Source organism: Passer montanus, unplaced genomic scaffold, assembly GCF_014805655.1.
Source record: "Passer montanus isolate IOZ18808 unplaced genomic scaffold, ASM1480565v1 scaffold2, whole genome shotgun sequence".
Lineage (NCBI taxonomy): Eukaryota > Metazoa > Chordata > Aves > Passeriformes > Passeridae > Passer > Passer montanus.
In genome coordinates this window covers 20,492,117-20,507,471 of record NW_024366591.1, presented here as the reverse complement: position 1 = coordinate 20,507,471, position 15,355 = coordinate 20,492,117, and the positions used below count along the sequence as shown (strand labels likewise).

The 15,355-nt window shown below is 39.1% G+C and overlaps 1 protein-coding gene across 2 annotated transcripts; it reads right to left on the bottom strand.

Moving 5' to 3' along the window:
• Window positions 1-254: 254 nt before the first annotated feature.
• On the bottom strand, window positions 255-11,260 carry MTRF1L (mitochondrial translation release factor 1 like). Of its 2 annotated transcripts, XM_039707517.1 has the most exons (7): window positions 10,980-11,260; window positions 9,625-9,704; window positions 8,251-8,434; window positions 4,580-4,743; window positions 3,554-3,671; window positions 1,518-1,654; window positions 255-922 (listed from the first exon to the last, which is right to left on the bottom strand). In XM_039707517.1, the coding sequence occupies exons 1-7, from the start codon at window positions 11,143-11,145 to the stop codon at window positions 707-709; spliced, it is 1,065 nt and encodes a 354-aa protein (XP_039563451.1). In that variant the 5' UTR covers window positions 11,146-11,260; the 3' UTR covers window positions 255-706. The 2 variants fall into 2 exon arrangements, with proteins under 2 accessions (XP_039563451.1, XP_039563452.1); XM_039707518.1 differs by lacking the exon at window positions 10,980-11,260 and having other exon boundaries at window positions 545-922; window positions 8,251-8,409; window positions 9,625-9,710.
• Between the last annotated feature and the right edge of the window lie 4,095 nt (window positions 11,261-15,355).

The window sequence follows — 15,355 nt, the reverse complement described above, 5'->3', positions numbered from 1 at the left end:
TCAACTGGATACTAAAATATCAGTCCAACAATATTGTAACAATTACTGTCATTTTTGACTCAAGAACACAAACATTTGTTCCAAAACCAATCCTTATGATTCCTCACTTGGCTTCCATGGCTTTTTTTTCCTTGAATAAGGGATATTCTTAAACTTGTTTGGTATTTATAAATAAGGGCCAGAAGGCCTTGAAAACATGACAGAAATATACTTTGACTCCTGTTTCCATGACACGTAAGTGATTAATAAATATGTGGATAGAGTGGGATCATTTATTTATCACTTTTTTCCAATCACTCAAAAAAACCAGGATTTTTTTTTGTTCTCCCAAGTAAGCAACTTCACACTGTTGTGTGATGGTTAAGCCGTAGCTTAAATGAAAACAGGAAGTAGAAATAGCTCCTTTTTTAATGCATGCATACCTTTTGAGAGTGGTGTATCAGTTCTCAGAAGAAGTTAAAAACTTGTTACTTCTGGTGCAGTCAAATAAACTTTTCAGAAGGACTACTACAGCAATATCATCTTATATGAAGATAATAGAGTCTTTTACTCAGCAAGTAAGAAAACTGTTTAATATTCATAAAGAAACAAGTTGTGATGTTTTTCATGATCTAAAAAGAAGTTCAATTTTCTGAGTGGTGCTCTGAGAAGCTTCTTTGCAGACCAAGGTCTACATCTGTTGTAATGGACTGAGAAAGAACAATGCTCAGGAGGAATTATTTTTTTCATTTTCTGAAATAATTTCCATTAGAGATTCATAATCAGCATATTCTCTCACAGTTTGTATCATTTCATCTAGCATTTCTTCCCCTAGCATGAAAGACTCAACATGATGCACCGATCTGCTTATTCTGTGGTCTGTAATCCGGTCCTGTGGAAAGTTGTATGTTCTGATCTTCTCTGATCTTCCTTTAGTCCCAACCTGTAGAACAAGAAGAATCAGTTTATCATCATTTAAAAAAAAATAGTGAAATATTGATTAGGCATATAAAGCAAAAGTTTTCTCTTCCTCACATGACTATACAAAAGTTTTATAGTTACATAGTACTCAGATCACTTCTACAGCTGCAGTAATTGTTCTCAAACATGTAAAAGAACAATTTTACTGCATCTTTTTCTAATGCTATTCTGGTTCATGCTGCAATCCAGTTTGTTTCACTGTATCTCTAGGATTTACCTGCTACTGATATTTTAAGTCTGGCTAATATATGGCTTTTATTGCTGCAGTAAAATGTAATGCTGTTGTTCAGAGAGCTTGGGGACTCCACATATTTTGTTCTCCAGAGTGGCCTAGTGGAAGGCATCCCTTCCCATGGTAGGAGGCTTGGAGCCAGATTATTTTTAATGTCCCTGCCAACCCAAACCATTCTGTGATTCTATGACTTTTTTTGCCTCATATAAGTACTTCCTGGGTTCCTGCTACTCTGTATTTCCATTTACTACTTGCTGTTCAACAAAGGTGTTACCCTAAAGACATATGCTTGTACAGAATTAGATCACAACTAAATGAAACTTACTTGAATCTTTCGAGCATAGTTTCTCTTTTTGGTTTCTTCTTCTAGTTTGGCATTGTACAGTTTAGCACATAGCATTTGCATAGCCTTCTCTTTGTTTCTAATTTGGGATCTTTCTTGCTGACATTCAGACACAATCCCTGTCAAAAATATCGTGACATTTAGCATTTAAGATTAACACATACTAAAAGAGATCTGAAATTTCTGGAAGATTTTTTTATGTTATATTAGGCTGTTACATTTGGACTGGGAATGTAGAAGGCCAGGTTTATTAATGAGTAATGATACATTTTGGGAGAGATGTGTAGGCTGAGTTGTACAGGTGCTTTAAGCCATAAGACAAATTTAATTCAGTGGAAATTTATTTCACCTGGACAGCAGATGGAAAATGAAATAAAAGATGTGTGATGTGATCTGACTTATGAAAGACAGCTTCATTACTCATAAATTTTGGCCACAGTTCCAGGAAATGCAGGATTTAAGGAACAGTAAAATACATAAGATAGTGTGTGCTTAGCATATGGTCAGAATATAAAAAAGTGGGAACTATTTTATTTAAAATAATAGAAGGGTGTGCTTTCTCATCCCAAAACATACAATTAAAGGTAAGAAATGAAAAGCCCCAAAAAGGATCAGGAAGAAGAAATATAGTACGAGCTAAGTTGTTATTTAGACTTATTAAGTAGCTCTGGTAATATTAGAGGATGATTTTATAAGATTACATAGTATTACTTTCTGAAAGACTTATTTATAAACAACATTTTGGATCACGGTGAAGGTTTATAAAAAGATTTAGGATGAAAGAAATAGAAGAAGCAACAGGACAATTTTAAGGGAAGAGAGATCAGAGAAATGAAAAAGGGAAAGGTGGAAGAGGAAAAAGTCAGGAACTAATGTGAGGTATGAACTCCCCCGTTAACTGTGTATAAGAGCAAAAAAAAAGCAATTTAAGGCTTCTATAACACACCCTAATAACTGTTATCAGCAAAAACTAAGATGCGTTAACTATGTATAAGAGCAAAAAAAAAAGCAATTTAAGACTTCTATAACACACCCTAATAACTGTTATCAGCAAAAACTAAGATCAATTGCTGGTTTTAGTTTGCTGTGACTTTAACCAAACATACAGACAATGCAAAACGTTTTTAATCTGGGGAATATCTTTTGTCATCATATAGTGAACGGAATTTTAACCTCTCTACTGCTAGCCTTCTGCTTTACTAGAATGATGCAGTAAGTGCAGAACGGATTGATGTTTTAAACAGACACAAAGAAATGGGTGGCAAAAATCTGGATACATGAAGATAAAGAGGGCTTGGGATTACCCTGAAACTGTGTAAAGCCTGATGAATGTTTGTGGTAGAGAAGAGGAAAAGTTAAAATACAATGAAAGTCAAGAAGGCTGTTGTGAATTGCTCAAAGGGAAGTAAAAGGCTTAGGAATGGCAATAAAAAGGCCCCATACAACAGCTAAAATCAGGTAGTATTTGAGGGTGTATCTTATCCCTGCTATGTTTCCTAACCTGAGCCAGAGGGATGGGCCTCTTAATTATGTGTGTCATCTATGGGAAAGGAGCCAGCAGACGAATGGGAGCTGGCACTCTGAGTAGACTCTGGCAGTCTGAGTAGACTCTGCAATTAAAAGTAATGTTTTAATACAAAAATAGCACAATCCCTCTTTTGGAGACTAGTCAAGAAAATTCAGATCATTAGATATCAACCTACTCCATTTTTCAGTGTAATTTTCATTATCTGAAAACTTAAACAGAATTTTTTCATAAAAACTGATCTGACTGCTTTTAGAGTGTCATGTTTAATAGCAAAATTATAGCTTACCTAGTGAAGCCAGTGGTCTTTACTGCTAAAAACTGGAGTGGGCTCAAGATGATGCATTTAGACTAGTATGAATAGACGTGAAAACTACATTAAACCTCTGCTCTACTGTTGCCCAGGTTCGAAAATTAAACCACTGTTTCAAACGAAATTCTGACAGCAGTTTTGGAATGCAGATCTTGTACTAAGGAAAGGATGAAGCAGCACCTGTTGGAATGTGAACTATCCGCACAGCACTATCTGTGGTATTGACATGCTGGCCTCCAGCTCCACTTGCTCGCTTTGTTTCTATCCGTAGATCTTTTGGACTAATTTGCAGCCTCATCTGTCATGGGAGACAGAAGAAGAGAAAAACAGTATTCTATGTTGTTTCTTTCTAGACAGATATCAAATATGCACAGTCAGTTTATTTTAGAAGGCACATTCATGCAAGATCAAACTTCTGAATGCTTATGGGTACTAATTCAAACCCTCTTATAATCATATTAAGGAATCTTAGTAATCAGACTGGAATGCATCATGATGGTACCTCAGAAATCAGCCAAATAGTAACTTAATGCATAACCACTGCTTAGCACTAATTTTCCTCTCTTCTGAGAGCTGTGCATTTTCTTCCAGCAGAGTTAACCAATATCTGAGCTTGATTAGATGGTGTTTTAATGAAATGGAAGACATTCCCTTTTTTGGCTTTGGAGTGGAGCAATAGTCTCTGTGAGGAAGAAGCAAGACAACTTCAAGAAAGTTCAGGAAGGAGTAACATCTTTGTCAATCTGCTACATCAACAGGAAACTAAAACAAAAACAAGCATTTTTTTTGCTTTTAAGCAAGCAAATGTAGCAAAACTGAATCATCATACATTTTAGAACAGGCAAGTGAGGACACTACAAAAATGGGAAAGAGGAAATGCTAAAAGTAATCTATGAGCCTGGTAAAATGACTCAGTCTTTTGTTACTTTGCAGAAAATGCAGTTTTCCACAAAACATGCCAGACTGTCACAGTGAATTTTCAAGACATAGTTGAAGTGACATAGTTCAGTGACTTTACTGAAATTAGGATTATGATAAAAGACAGGAATTCTTTATTTCATCCCTGTGATAAAAAAACCCACCTATAACCTAATTTAAAATTAAGATTAAAAAAGTCATTATGTGAGAATATCAAGAGAGACATAAAACACTTTGTATCCAACACTGCTCCTGGTAAGTTCTGTTATACTGAAAGATAAATATTACCTCAGTGGGTTGGGGTAATATTGCAACAGTCATTGTGCTGGTGTGAATGCGTCCTTGTTTTTCTGTCTTTGGCACCCGCTGAACACGATGCACTCCTCCTTCAAACTTCATGTATTTGTAAGCCTCAACGCCTGCGATACTGGCTACTGCATGTCTTAGGCCACCTTAAACAGAGAAGAAAAACTGTTGTAAACCTTTAAGAACTATGCTGTTATACTTCAAACAGTGTATTTACACACCACTGGCATTTGTTTCTTAAAATGAGGAACTTACCATTTAAACACTTGCGCAAAATTATGCCAAAAATGTAAGAACAATCTTAAAACTACATATTTACTCACACACTAGTTCAAAAAGGAAAGGGCTGTCAGATTCTCTTTTGTAGAGTCCAATTTAATTTTTTCTATACATTTGTAATACATTTTATATACACCTATATAATTTTTTTCTGGACCAAACAGAACACAGGTTCCTGCACCTCTTACCAATACCTCCAGAAAACCACTTGACAGCAACATCTTACAAGCATTGGACAGCTTGGAACTTGGAAGTCAAGCCCATAGCAATCATGGCTTTGGGACAGAGTTTGTTGCTCTATTACTTTATGACATTCTTGATCTTCCTTGTTCACAGTATAAATGAAGGATCAGAAAAGTGATGGCACTATAAATGAATGTATCATTTATATATAAATGAATGAATATATTTTACCCATATATAAAATATTATAAATTAATATATTTCACCCATTTTTGTTTTTAATGCAGCTCAATTCCCAAATCCCACTGTCAGTATAGTGGATGGTGTGCCAAGGGAATGACTCAAGACACAGGTGGCCTTGAAAGAGTATTGCTCTTCAAGCCTCGCAATATGAAACCACAGCTGAGGAAAAGAAGAGACACACTTCTCAGAAATACTGGTTTAAGCTATCTTTTAGACTAAGGAACTCAAACATAGGAACAAGACAACAGCTATTTAAAAAAGCAAAATCAAGACAACATGGAATCTGAAATTGCCCTGTGGAGCAGGAAGAAGTCATCTGCCAGAACACAGGCCAGGTTGTTCACTTCCATGGACATGTTCGTTCACTCATAACTTTATTAAAATATATATTGTTTCACAGTCATGTTTGTGAAAGACAGGAAGAATAAGTCTGGCTTTCAATTTCACATCATTTTTATCCTTCTGTTTTTAAAATTTGTAGTGGCATGTGTGCCTACAGTGCTTAGAATAAGACGACCAAGAAACTGGTTCACACGACAGGTAAGTAGGTCATACTGCTTCAAACTGACTACTACCAACACAGGTTTATTAAGAACTGCAGCCAAATCTAATGAAATTCTGACAGACCTTTTACGCTGGCAGACAAGCTGTAGGCTTGTTAAATGTAGTTAACGCTTGATAACTACGTGTTTGCCTCTTTCATATAAAATGTCCCAATATCCGATTTACTCAGAACAAGGGTATGAGTTTGCGCTCATTTTTTATGTGGCATCTTAGATCGGGGAAAAGTCCCACATCTGTGTCTCTGCCTGCCACTACAGGGTGAGAAGCAGTGGATAAATAACGGCATGTGAGTTTGTGCTTCAACATGTGCGCTGAATCTCCTGAACATGCTGTTTTAGCATAGTGACATCCCATGGGGTAGGTCAATAGTCATTTAAGAGTGGACTGTAACCTGTATTTTATTGCAGCTTTATTTAACATGCACCTGGTTCACACATGCTCACCTTCAGATTTCAAATTCAGATTTCAAATTCCTGAAATAAGGGAGTTTGATATTTTAAAGTAGGACCTTGCTTTTGCTCATGTGATCAATAAAAGTGGAATGTGGGTAGGAAGTAACAGCCTAGTGTCACCAGCATCCACTCTTACTCAGCACTGCACAGACATTTTGAACCTGAGGGTTCAAATATCCATTTCACTGGCCATGCCATATGTAGTGTCCCTACCTTCCAATTTATCTCCAACATCTGTTTTGATAATATGTGGTTACACAAAATCAAAAAATAACCTGCGAGAGGCTGACAACAGCTAGGACTGTCTTTATTTTACCCAAGATCTACATCCTAAATGTTAATTAAGATGCATAAAGAAACTCTTAGCAAAACACTTTAAAATAAACACATAACCATTTAAAAAACCTAGCCCTTTCAAAGAAAAAATATGGATAGATTTATACTAGGTTAACATATTAGTTCAATTTCCCATTTAAGGCATTAATGAGGCCTCTGAAGGTGCAGGTTCCTTGTCCAAGGACTGAGCTTTCACCAAAAGGGTAGCCAAGCCCAACTCCCTTTTTCTTCTAATCACGGGACTGTAAGCTGAGTCAGACCTGACTTACAACTATTCCATAACAAGGAATTTTCAGCCAAATCAGTGGACTGATCCAATTAGCACGGTGGTCTCAAAACTGCTAGAGCTGAGAAAGAAAAACCATTCACCTTGGTGGAAGATGAGACAGGCTTTGTGACTGAAACTGTGCTCTGAAGTGAAGTGTGTGAGACTGCTAGGGTTTACCCAATCCAAGTCTTGCATCAATGGAAAGGCAACTCTCCTCTCCCCACAGTATGTGGGGAAAAAAAAAAGACCCAGACCTTTCTTCTTTTCTGTTTACACCCATCTAATGTGTACAATGTTTATGTGATTTACTTAAAAAACCAAAACAGATTTCTGTTGGCTTTGAAGGCTGAACTGGTTTAGCCCCTGGCAAAGTGTTTGCTTGGTGATGAGTGGAGATGAACACGAGTTTGTTCCTTCAGCAACAAGATGCCCTCTAACATGAAGCTTCTCATCCCTACTGCCATGTAAGCTGTATAAACAGTTAACTTGGAACATGAGCTCTTAAGAAGTTTATTAGTATTAACAAATCTAGATCATAGAAAATAAGGAATTCAAGTGTCATAAAATTTTTAATAAGTATATTAATTGAATTATTAGCAGTCACCCTAGAAGGGAGTGAGCCACTCTAGAAGGGAGCCTGAGTTCATGTTCATGAACTTGAAATAAGATACTTGCTAAAAACACTAAAGAAATAGATTAAAACAGTTTACAAATATAACACTTTTGAAAATCAAATTCTAATAAAGACTTTAACAGCTGTTACAGATGAGCTATATTTAAATATCCCATTCCCTTATATTATAGATTAGATACCATTAAAATTAAATTTAAAATGTTTTAGATTAAACTTCAAGAATTGTTTTATTAAGACTGATTCCTCTATGCCAATAGATCCATAATAAAAACCAGACTTTTTTCAATTCTCCACCAACCTAATCTATAAACAACAAAACATTAGATTACTAAGTAGAACACCATAGCCAAATAAATTTACATAATCTTTATTAGAAAACAAGCTAAACCAACATATCTGTATCATTTTCCAAATTTCCTTCTGCCAAGCACTTGTCCTCCAATAGTTTTAAAATGTAGAAATTACTGAAAGACAAATTTTCTTTGTACCACTTTAGTATTTTAATAGTTTTTCTGAAATGGAGTTTCATGCCCAAATACAGAAGCTGAAGAGAACTCTACTCAGAAATTCAAACAATATCCCACTTCTAAAATTGAGATAGTGCAAATTAGTTTCCTTTACTTTGAAAATTAAAATATCGTATGAATGAGTGTTTCAACTTGAATTAGGAAGTTACAGTTTTTTCATTACTAACCTAGTTCACTGGGAAAGTATTCTAATATTTCAAATTTCCACTTTTTGTAAGCAGCATATCGTTGATACATATCAAATATCTCCGAGGTGAACAGCATGGCTTCCTGCCCTCCAACTCCAGCAGTTACTTCCATGACAAGATCACTCTCATCTGTTTCTTCTGAAGGAATCAAAAGCAACACTATCTGTGAATACAAAAGCACCCAGCTAAGACTCCTCTCTGACACTGCTACCCACACCTGAGTCAGTGTAAAACGCCAGACACGTCTGTAACTGATCCAGGCTGTGTTCTCCTGCCCCGAGGACAGGCTCCAGCCAGGCAAAGGTGTGCAGGGGTGGTGCTGCATTGCAGTAAGGCTCTCTTTGTCTGTTCAGAGTCACAGGAGCTGCACAGGCTTCTCCTGAGAGCCACTAAGCTTCACAGAAGTTTTTAATCCATCAGGAGCACTGTGAGGATAAACCACAGGATACATGCCTGTTCTTGCTACACAACTGAATGAGATTCACCTTTAATTCTATCTCAGCTGCAGAGCTAAGAAGGATGTTCAGGAGCATGGTCCTTCAACAACAACACCACAAATGTATTATCTGTTTATTTATTAAAAAAGGAGCCTGATTTGCAGAAGAAAGATAAACCAAAACCAAAAAATTATCAAAATTTTGCATGCTGAATCAAAATTATGGATGATTTGCAAATGCTTTTAAATCCTCGTCCTTTACTAGCATTGGCTGGGTGATGTTTCCACAGATGATAACTTCTTTTGGCAGAATCATACATATTTACAAAAAAATATTTTTGTAAATAAAGCAACTGTTGTATTGTTGTTGGAGGAATAAAGAATACGACCATAGCAGCTTCTACAGTAATATTAAGTTGAAACAGCCTGTTTACCTAAGGATTTTTTTTTTGTTAAATAGCATAGATACTCTGTAAAATTTATGCAAAGTAGCAGCCTGAAGTAGTTACACAGTATTATATTTTTTCAAACCCACCGATGAGTGACACTATGTAAGTTTAACATTTCCAAGGGCTAAAGAGTTGGACATCCATAAAGATACACCCTGACAAGACAAACTATAGCAGCTATATAAAAAGATACTTTGATTGAAACATTTGCAGGTACAAACAGGCACTTGCTTACAGGATGTCTTTATAGCACCTGATTTTTTCATTTTCCTTAGCTAACAGACACTATTTGGGAGCTATAGCTAGCACAGCGGGGAGGAAGAAGAACTTATCACATACATCTTGACGAGAATGGTTTGGGTTGGAAGGGGCCTTAAATATCAGCTAGTTCCAACACCAGCACAAGACAATTTGGCCTTGTTAATTTAAGAATGGCAAGGAAACAGGGGCTCTATAAGGGGATCTAACCTGTTGTTTCAGTTCAGCTATCTCTTCTTCACAGGAAGCAATTTCTGTTTCTGCAAGCTTCCGGAAATCTTCATTCTCATCTGAAATATTTGAGCATGGTTAATCCTCAGACGTATATCAGTGCCATTCTAAGAAAACCTTTAAAAAATTACCACATGAAGAATTTACTTTACCAAAAAAAACAAAACCAAACCAAAACCATATTACCACACAACCCCTCCCTCCCCCTAAACCTGTTAGAAAATCAAATTACTAATATGATCTATAAAGAAGGTTCTAAGTACATATTAAGTGTTTTCTAATCCTGTGCAGGTATAAGACATGAGAAAAACCTGAAATAAAAGAATTTCTCCTAAAACATCCAAAACTAAAATTCAAGCCAACTGTAAAAAATAAAAATTACTGTGCCAGTGGTCAAATAATAGCACAGGGTGCATAGATTGGTTGTGAATTTCCATCCTTGGAGATACTCAAAATCTAACTGGGCGAAACCCTGAGCAACTTGTGGGTGACCCTGCTTGAGCAGGAGGGTGGACTGGGTGACGTCCAAAGGTCCTTCCCACGCCAGCCATTCTGTGGCTCTAAAAAACTATTTTCTGTGTTTCAGTGTGGCAAAAACATAAAGGATTTAAAGAACACAGTGGCTCCAAAACTGGTATTCCTTGTTAAAAGGACTAATACTGTATGCAAAAATCTGAATCATCATCTATGAATGTTTAAGGCTAAAGTAGTCCATTTCTACATTTTAGTTTTCTAAATGCTATCAAAACGAAGTTTGATTATTGGTAAAAAAAAAATTTCCCATTATTTGGCAGCACTAAAAGTGTGCAGCTACTGACACACAACAAAGACAAATCACGGCGTGGAGACAGCAGATTCAGGTGCTGACTTCTCTGCCAAAACGGAGACAGGCAGGCGCACTGGGCTGTCTTGGCAGCAAGGGAAAAATGGATTAAAAACAAAAAAATCTCCCCCAAAACTTCAGAAGCTTTCCATGACCGATTAGTTATCTTTGTTTTAAATGAATCAGCTTCCAGCATCAGCACTTCCCACGCCGGCGGAAGCGCTTCCCCTGTACTCGCGCCCCCTGCTCGGGCAGCTCCTCCGCCTCCGCAAGGCCCGAGGGGGGCGCCCGGTGCTCCCGCGGGTGCCGCACGCGCGTGTCGCCGCCACGCCCCCGCCCGGGGACACGCGCGCAGCCGCCATCCCGGCAGGTGCGCCGGACCCCGCCCTCCGCCGCCCGCCCCGCCACCGGTGCCCGCTCGCCCAATGGCGTCAGCGCATGCCAACGTGACTCCGCCCTGCGCCCGCCCCCTCGGCGGTGCCCCCCGGTGACGCCGCGCCCCGCGCCGCACCTTGCGCCAGCTCCCGCGTGTCGCGCAGCTCCCGCTCCTTGTCGCGCAGCCGCCGCACGCGGCTCAGCCCGCGCCGCGCCGCCAGCGCCAGCGCCCGTCCCACCGGCGCTGCCCGGAGGCTCCGGTAGCCTTGCGCCGCGCGGAGGGCCCGCGAGAGCAGCCGCATGGCTAGCTGGGGCCGGAGCGCGGCCGCCCTCCTGCCGCCCGGGTGTCACTGCCCTTCCGGAGACGCCCGAACGCGCTTGCCAGCCTCCCTTCCGGGTTTCCGGAAGTTGCCGAAGAGGCTCGGCGCTGGCTTTGGGCGCAGTCGGAAATCATCGGGTCTGCGGTGGCGGAAATGGCCGAAGGGGTTCGGCTTCCCTCGGCTCGGGCTGTCCCGCGGTGGGGCAGGCGGGCTCTGATTGGCCAGAGCTGACGGGGCGGGGCTCCGCCTCATGGCCCCGACCGGGCGCCCCGAGCGCCCTCTGCCGGCCCCGGAGGGCGGCGTAAGTCAGTCTGAACCAAAAAGAGGAATCAAAAAAGCCTCAAACCCCACCAAATCCTCAGTACCCCAAGCCTATGGCCGGGTGCCCCGAGCGCCCTCTGCCGGCTCCGGAGGGCGGTGTAAGTCAGTCTGAACCAAAAAAAAGGAATCAAAAAAGCCTCAAACCCCACCAAATCCTCAGTACCCCAAGCCTATGGCAGGACTTCTGAGCAAGAGCCTCGGGGGTACTGAGGTTGCTACCGGGGCGGTTTAAAGTCTGCATAGGTAAAAGAAGTTGGTGGGGAGTGTGAGCTGGGGCTTTGGATATCCGGGTTATTCTTCTCCCTCCAGAAGAAATCTTCAGAATTAAAGTACGCTGGGGAGGACCGTGCAAATATTGTGGAAGAAAGTCCCCGTACTGAAAGCAGGTGCAAAATTAAGCATTTAGAGTAAAAGAAATGAATTGTCAGAGGAACCAAAAAGGGCAATTCAAAGTGCCTTCATATCAGAGATTAGCGGAGAGACTGGAAAACAACCCATTTACACAATACAGATCCGAGTGCAGTGTTTTACATGTAAGTTTCAAGTAGGAACCGTCTCGTGGGATGATCTGGGCAAATCCCTCCTGAAATGCAGACTGAGTGCATATTACCTTGTTTTAGATGACACCATTAATGAGATTTTGGCTAAATGCAAAGCAGTTTCAAGAATATATTTTAATATAAAAATGTGCAACTATTCATCAATTTTTATTAGGCAGTATTTTGTATTACAATAATTGGAGGAGTCAGGGTTGTGTCCTTCCCTTCCTTCTGTCCTCATTCATGTCTTACCAGGCAATCGTATCTTACAACTAAATTACAATATTGGAATAACAGTTGCTTCCTTATGAAACATTAGTAAATTGTTATTTTAATGATAAAAGCAAGACCAATTCTTGAAAACCTAAGTAGTTTTGGTAGTCAGAAAAGAAAACATGGAAGTTTTTGTTGTATGATGGAAATCCAAAGGCCAGTGTGAGAATTTGCTATTTGGAATACTAAACATTAAAATTAATGGTTAGATAAAAATGTTTTCCCATAATTTTAAGCATTCAACTTTGGGTAAGGTGTATTGGCAAAATAGAGTGTAGCAATGATTTATAAGTAAAAGTCACACTGGAAGATCTTTGTGGAGAGTGTACAGTCTGTGTGAGTTGTCTGGCACTGTTGAAAATCCCAGGCCATCACTTATGAAATCTCACCCACCAAAAGCTTCCTTTGCACCCACTACTGCCTGTCCATGAAGATCCTTGAAGTCTTCTTCCAGAAACATAAAGGAAAAATTATCCAATTTATGCTTTAACACAAAATATTTTGATGTTCTCTAACAATGAATGAGTGTCTAACTGCTGTGGAGGCCCAGCTTGTGAAGAGACCTATGGAAAACTCAGGAAACTTAGAGTAAGGGGTAATTTAAGATAAAGCTTTTGAGAAAAAAAAAAAAGTAATCTGAGTCAATGACTGATGGTCAGCCTTTGAATCACCTGAATCATATCCCTGTTTTAAATGAGAAGGGTGGACTTCCACAGGGTGAGTTCATGGATAAAGGAAGGGGCAAAATCAGTCTTTTGGTATAAAGTTAGAATAACATGCAGCCACTGTTTCTGTCAAGTCTTTGACTAACTGATTTTGGCACTATTATTGCTTTGTTCTTTCATCCCACCAGAATCACTTGTACTGCTGGCAGAAGTATTCAGGACATGTTCGTTCAGGGATGATGCTTTGTCACTGCAAATGTACTCAAGTGTATTGGTAAACAGGATGGAACTTTTGTCACTGTGTCTGAGTCTCAGGATGTGCTACAGTGCTATTCTTGGGTCTCTTAAAAAATAACAGCATTATAGCCTGAGAAAAACCCTGTTTGGAAGTTGGCAGTTAGACATGATTCAGATCAACTTGGAGGAGACATTGCAGCTATCTGTCTATGTGCAACCCTAGCGTTGTGCTTTGTTGGATTTGATAAGGGCTCAGGCTCTGTTGACTGGGCCAACAATGCCAGAAGCAGGCTCACAGATATTGTGGAAATACAGACTTTACTCCTTGTGGTGCAGAGAGTTCCTGAAGTTACAGACTTTCTTGTATCAGCTTTGATTGCTTTTGCATTGGTCTTGTGGAATGCTTCTGTTAAATGGCTTTTGCAACCACTTCTTGCATATGGAAGTTGTGGGTTCCTAGGGGCTCACAGCATGGTCAGTCCAGCAAGCTGCTCCTACTGAAAAAAAACCCTGAATGGTTTTAGGTATTGGCTCCTTGTAATTGAATTTGCTGCCTAGGGAATCAAGTTTAGGATGAGATGACATCTTAAACCCTGGCTGTTGAAGCTAGACTGTAGGTGTCCTTTATTTGCTCGATTTAGACCACAGCCTAGCAGCACTTCAGCATGCCTTTAATTTAAAAAGTAACTATTGCTAGCTGAAGTCTGGTTTGTGTTCACTTTCTGTTGTCCTGCAAATAAACTGTGTGGACTCCACAGGTACTCAAGTGAGTTATGGATTGGCTGTGGACCTGGACGTGCTATTACCACATTTCCATGGTACTGTGACAGGATAGCTGTTTAACCTGCAGCCCAGCCACCTCTGTCACCAGCCTGTCTTTTCTCCATCAAACCTCGAGTCTCCTTCACGTCACATGTGCCTCCTGAATGTTCATGATACTGTCTGTGAGTTTTGCTTCATTCTGGGTATCCCAAACTACTCTAAGCTCAGTTATGTGAAACCTGGCTGAAAACAGCTAAGTTGAACACATGTGTAACACAGTATAGACTGACTTTCTTTTCAACCTAAAGGACAGGAGGGTACAGAAGTATTCTGCCTATTTTTGGCTCTTTGGCATTAGGTTCTATTTAACAGCAATTTAAAACACCGGGCAAAAGTGACAAAAAACATAGCTCACTTTCTATAGTGCACTTGCTATACACATTCTCATGAAAAACTGAAATACAAGTTAAATACATACTTATTTTATTCCAAGCTATAGAATAAGTGTATTTAGGCAGTTTTTCAAAGTGTATTGTACACTGCATGCACAATAAATCAGTTTAATAGCTTGACTTTTTTACAGTTTGTGTTCAAAGAACTGTATGATAGGCAATGAGATCATGTTACTTATTGTCCATTTGGACCACATCCATTTTTGTCATAAAAAAAATTTGGGAAACCCAAACTGATAAATGAAATGTATCTTAAATGTTTTTATGTGAGCATTTGCTCAAAGAAAGTAACTTTACTTGCGATGTTCAATTTTTAAATCCTTCCCAACAGAGGATTTTAGACAATAAACTTTTGAACGTGATTTCATTGCAGTATTACACTGAAGATTGGTGTAATATTTTTCAAAATTATGTCACAGTTTCCAAATACAGATTTTGAAACCTTATGCTAGAAATCAAAGTAATATTTTAGGGCCTGCACATCTAGCTTTAAACCTGTCTTGAAAGGATGACTTGTCTGTGTTGACAAGAAGTTCTACCTGTGTGAAATATCTTATAAAGATAGCTTATGACTAGCAGGTCACCATCAAATAGTAACATTAAGAATATTCAAGTCTACATTTGTCAAGACTTATGCATGCAGTTTTGTCTCTTACACATTGCTTAGATGTGTGCACTAAATGTGTTGTGCCTCAAACACCACCAACTTGAAATTACACTATGTAAATATATACATATATGGTGCTGTATATGTTTAGTACCAAGTAAATATAACTAGTCAAATGATACTAGACATATGTAGGACCATACTTAAATTCCAATTAAGAAAAAAGCAAGAAAAATTATTTTTTCCTAACAGCATTTCACAGTAGAAGGAGGCAGTCTTTTCTCACTGAATTTTCCCCCCTCAGGATTTGTAAACATCTTATCTTGTATTCTATCG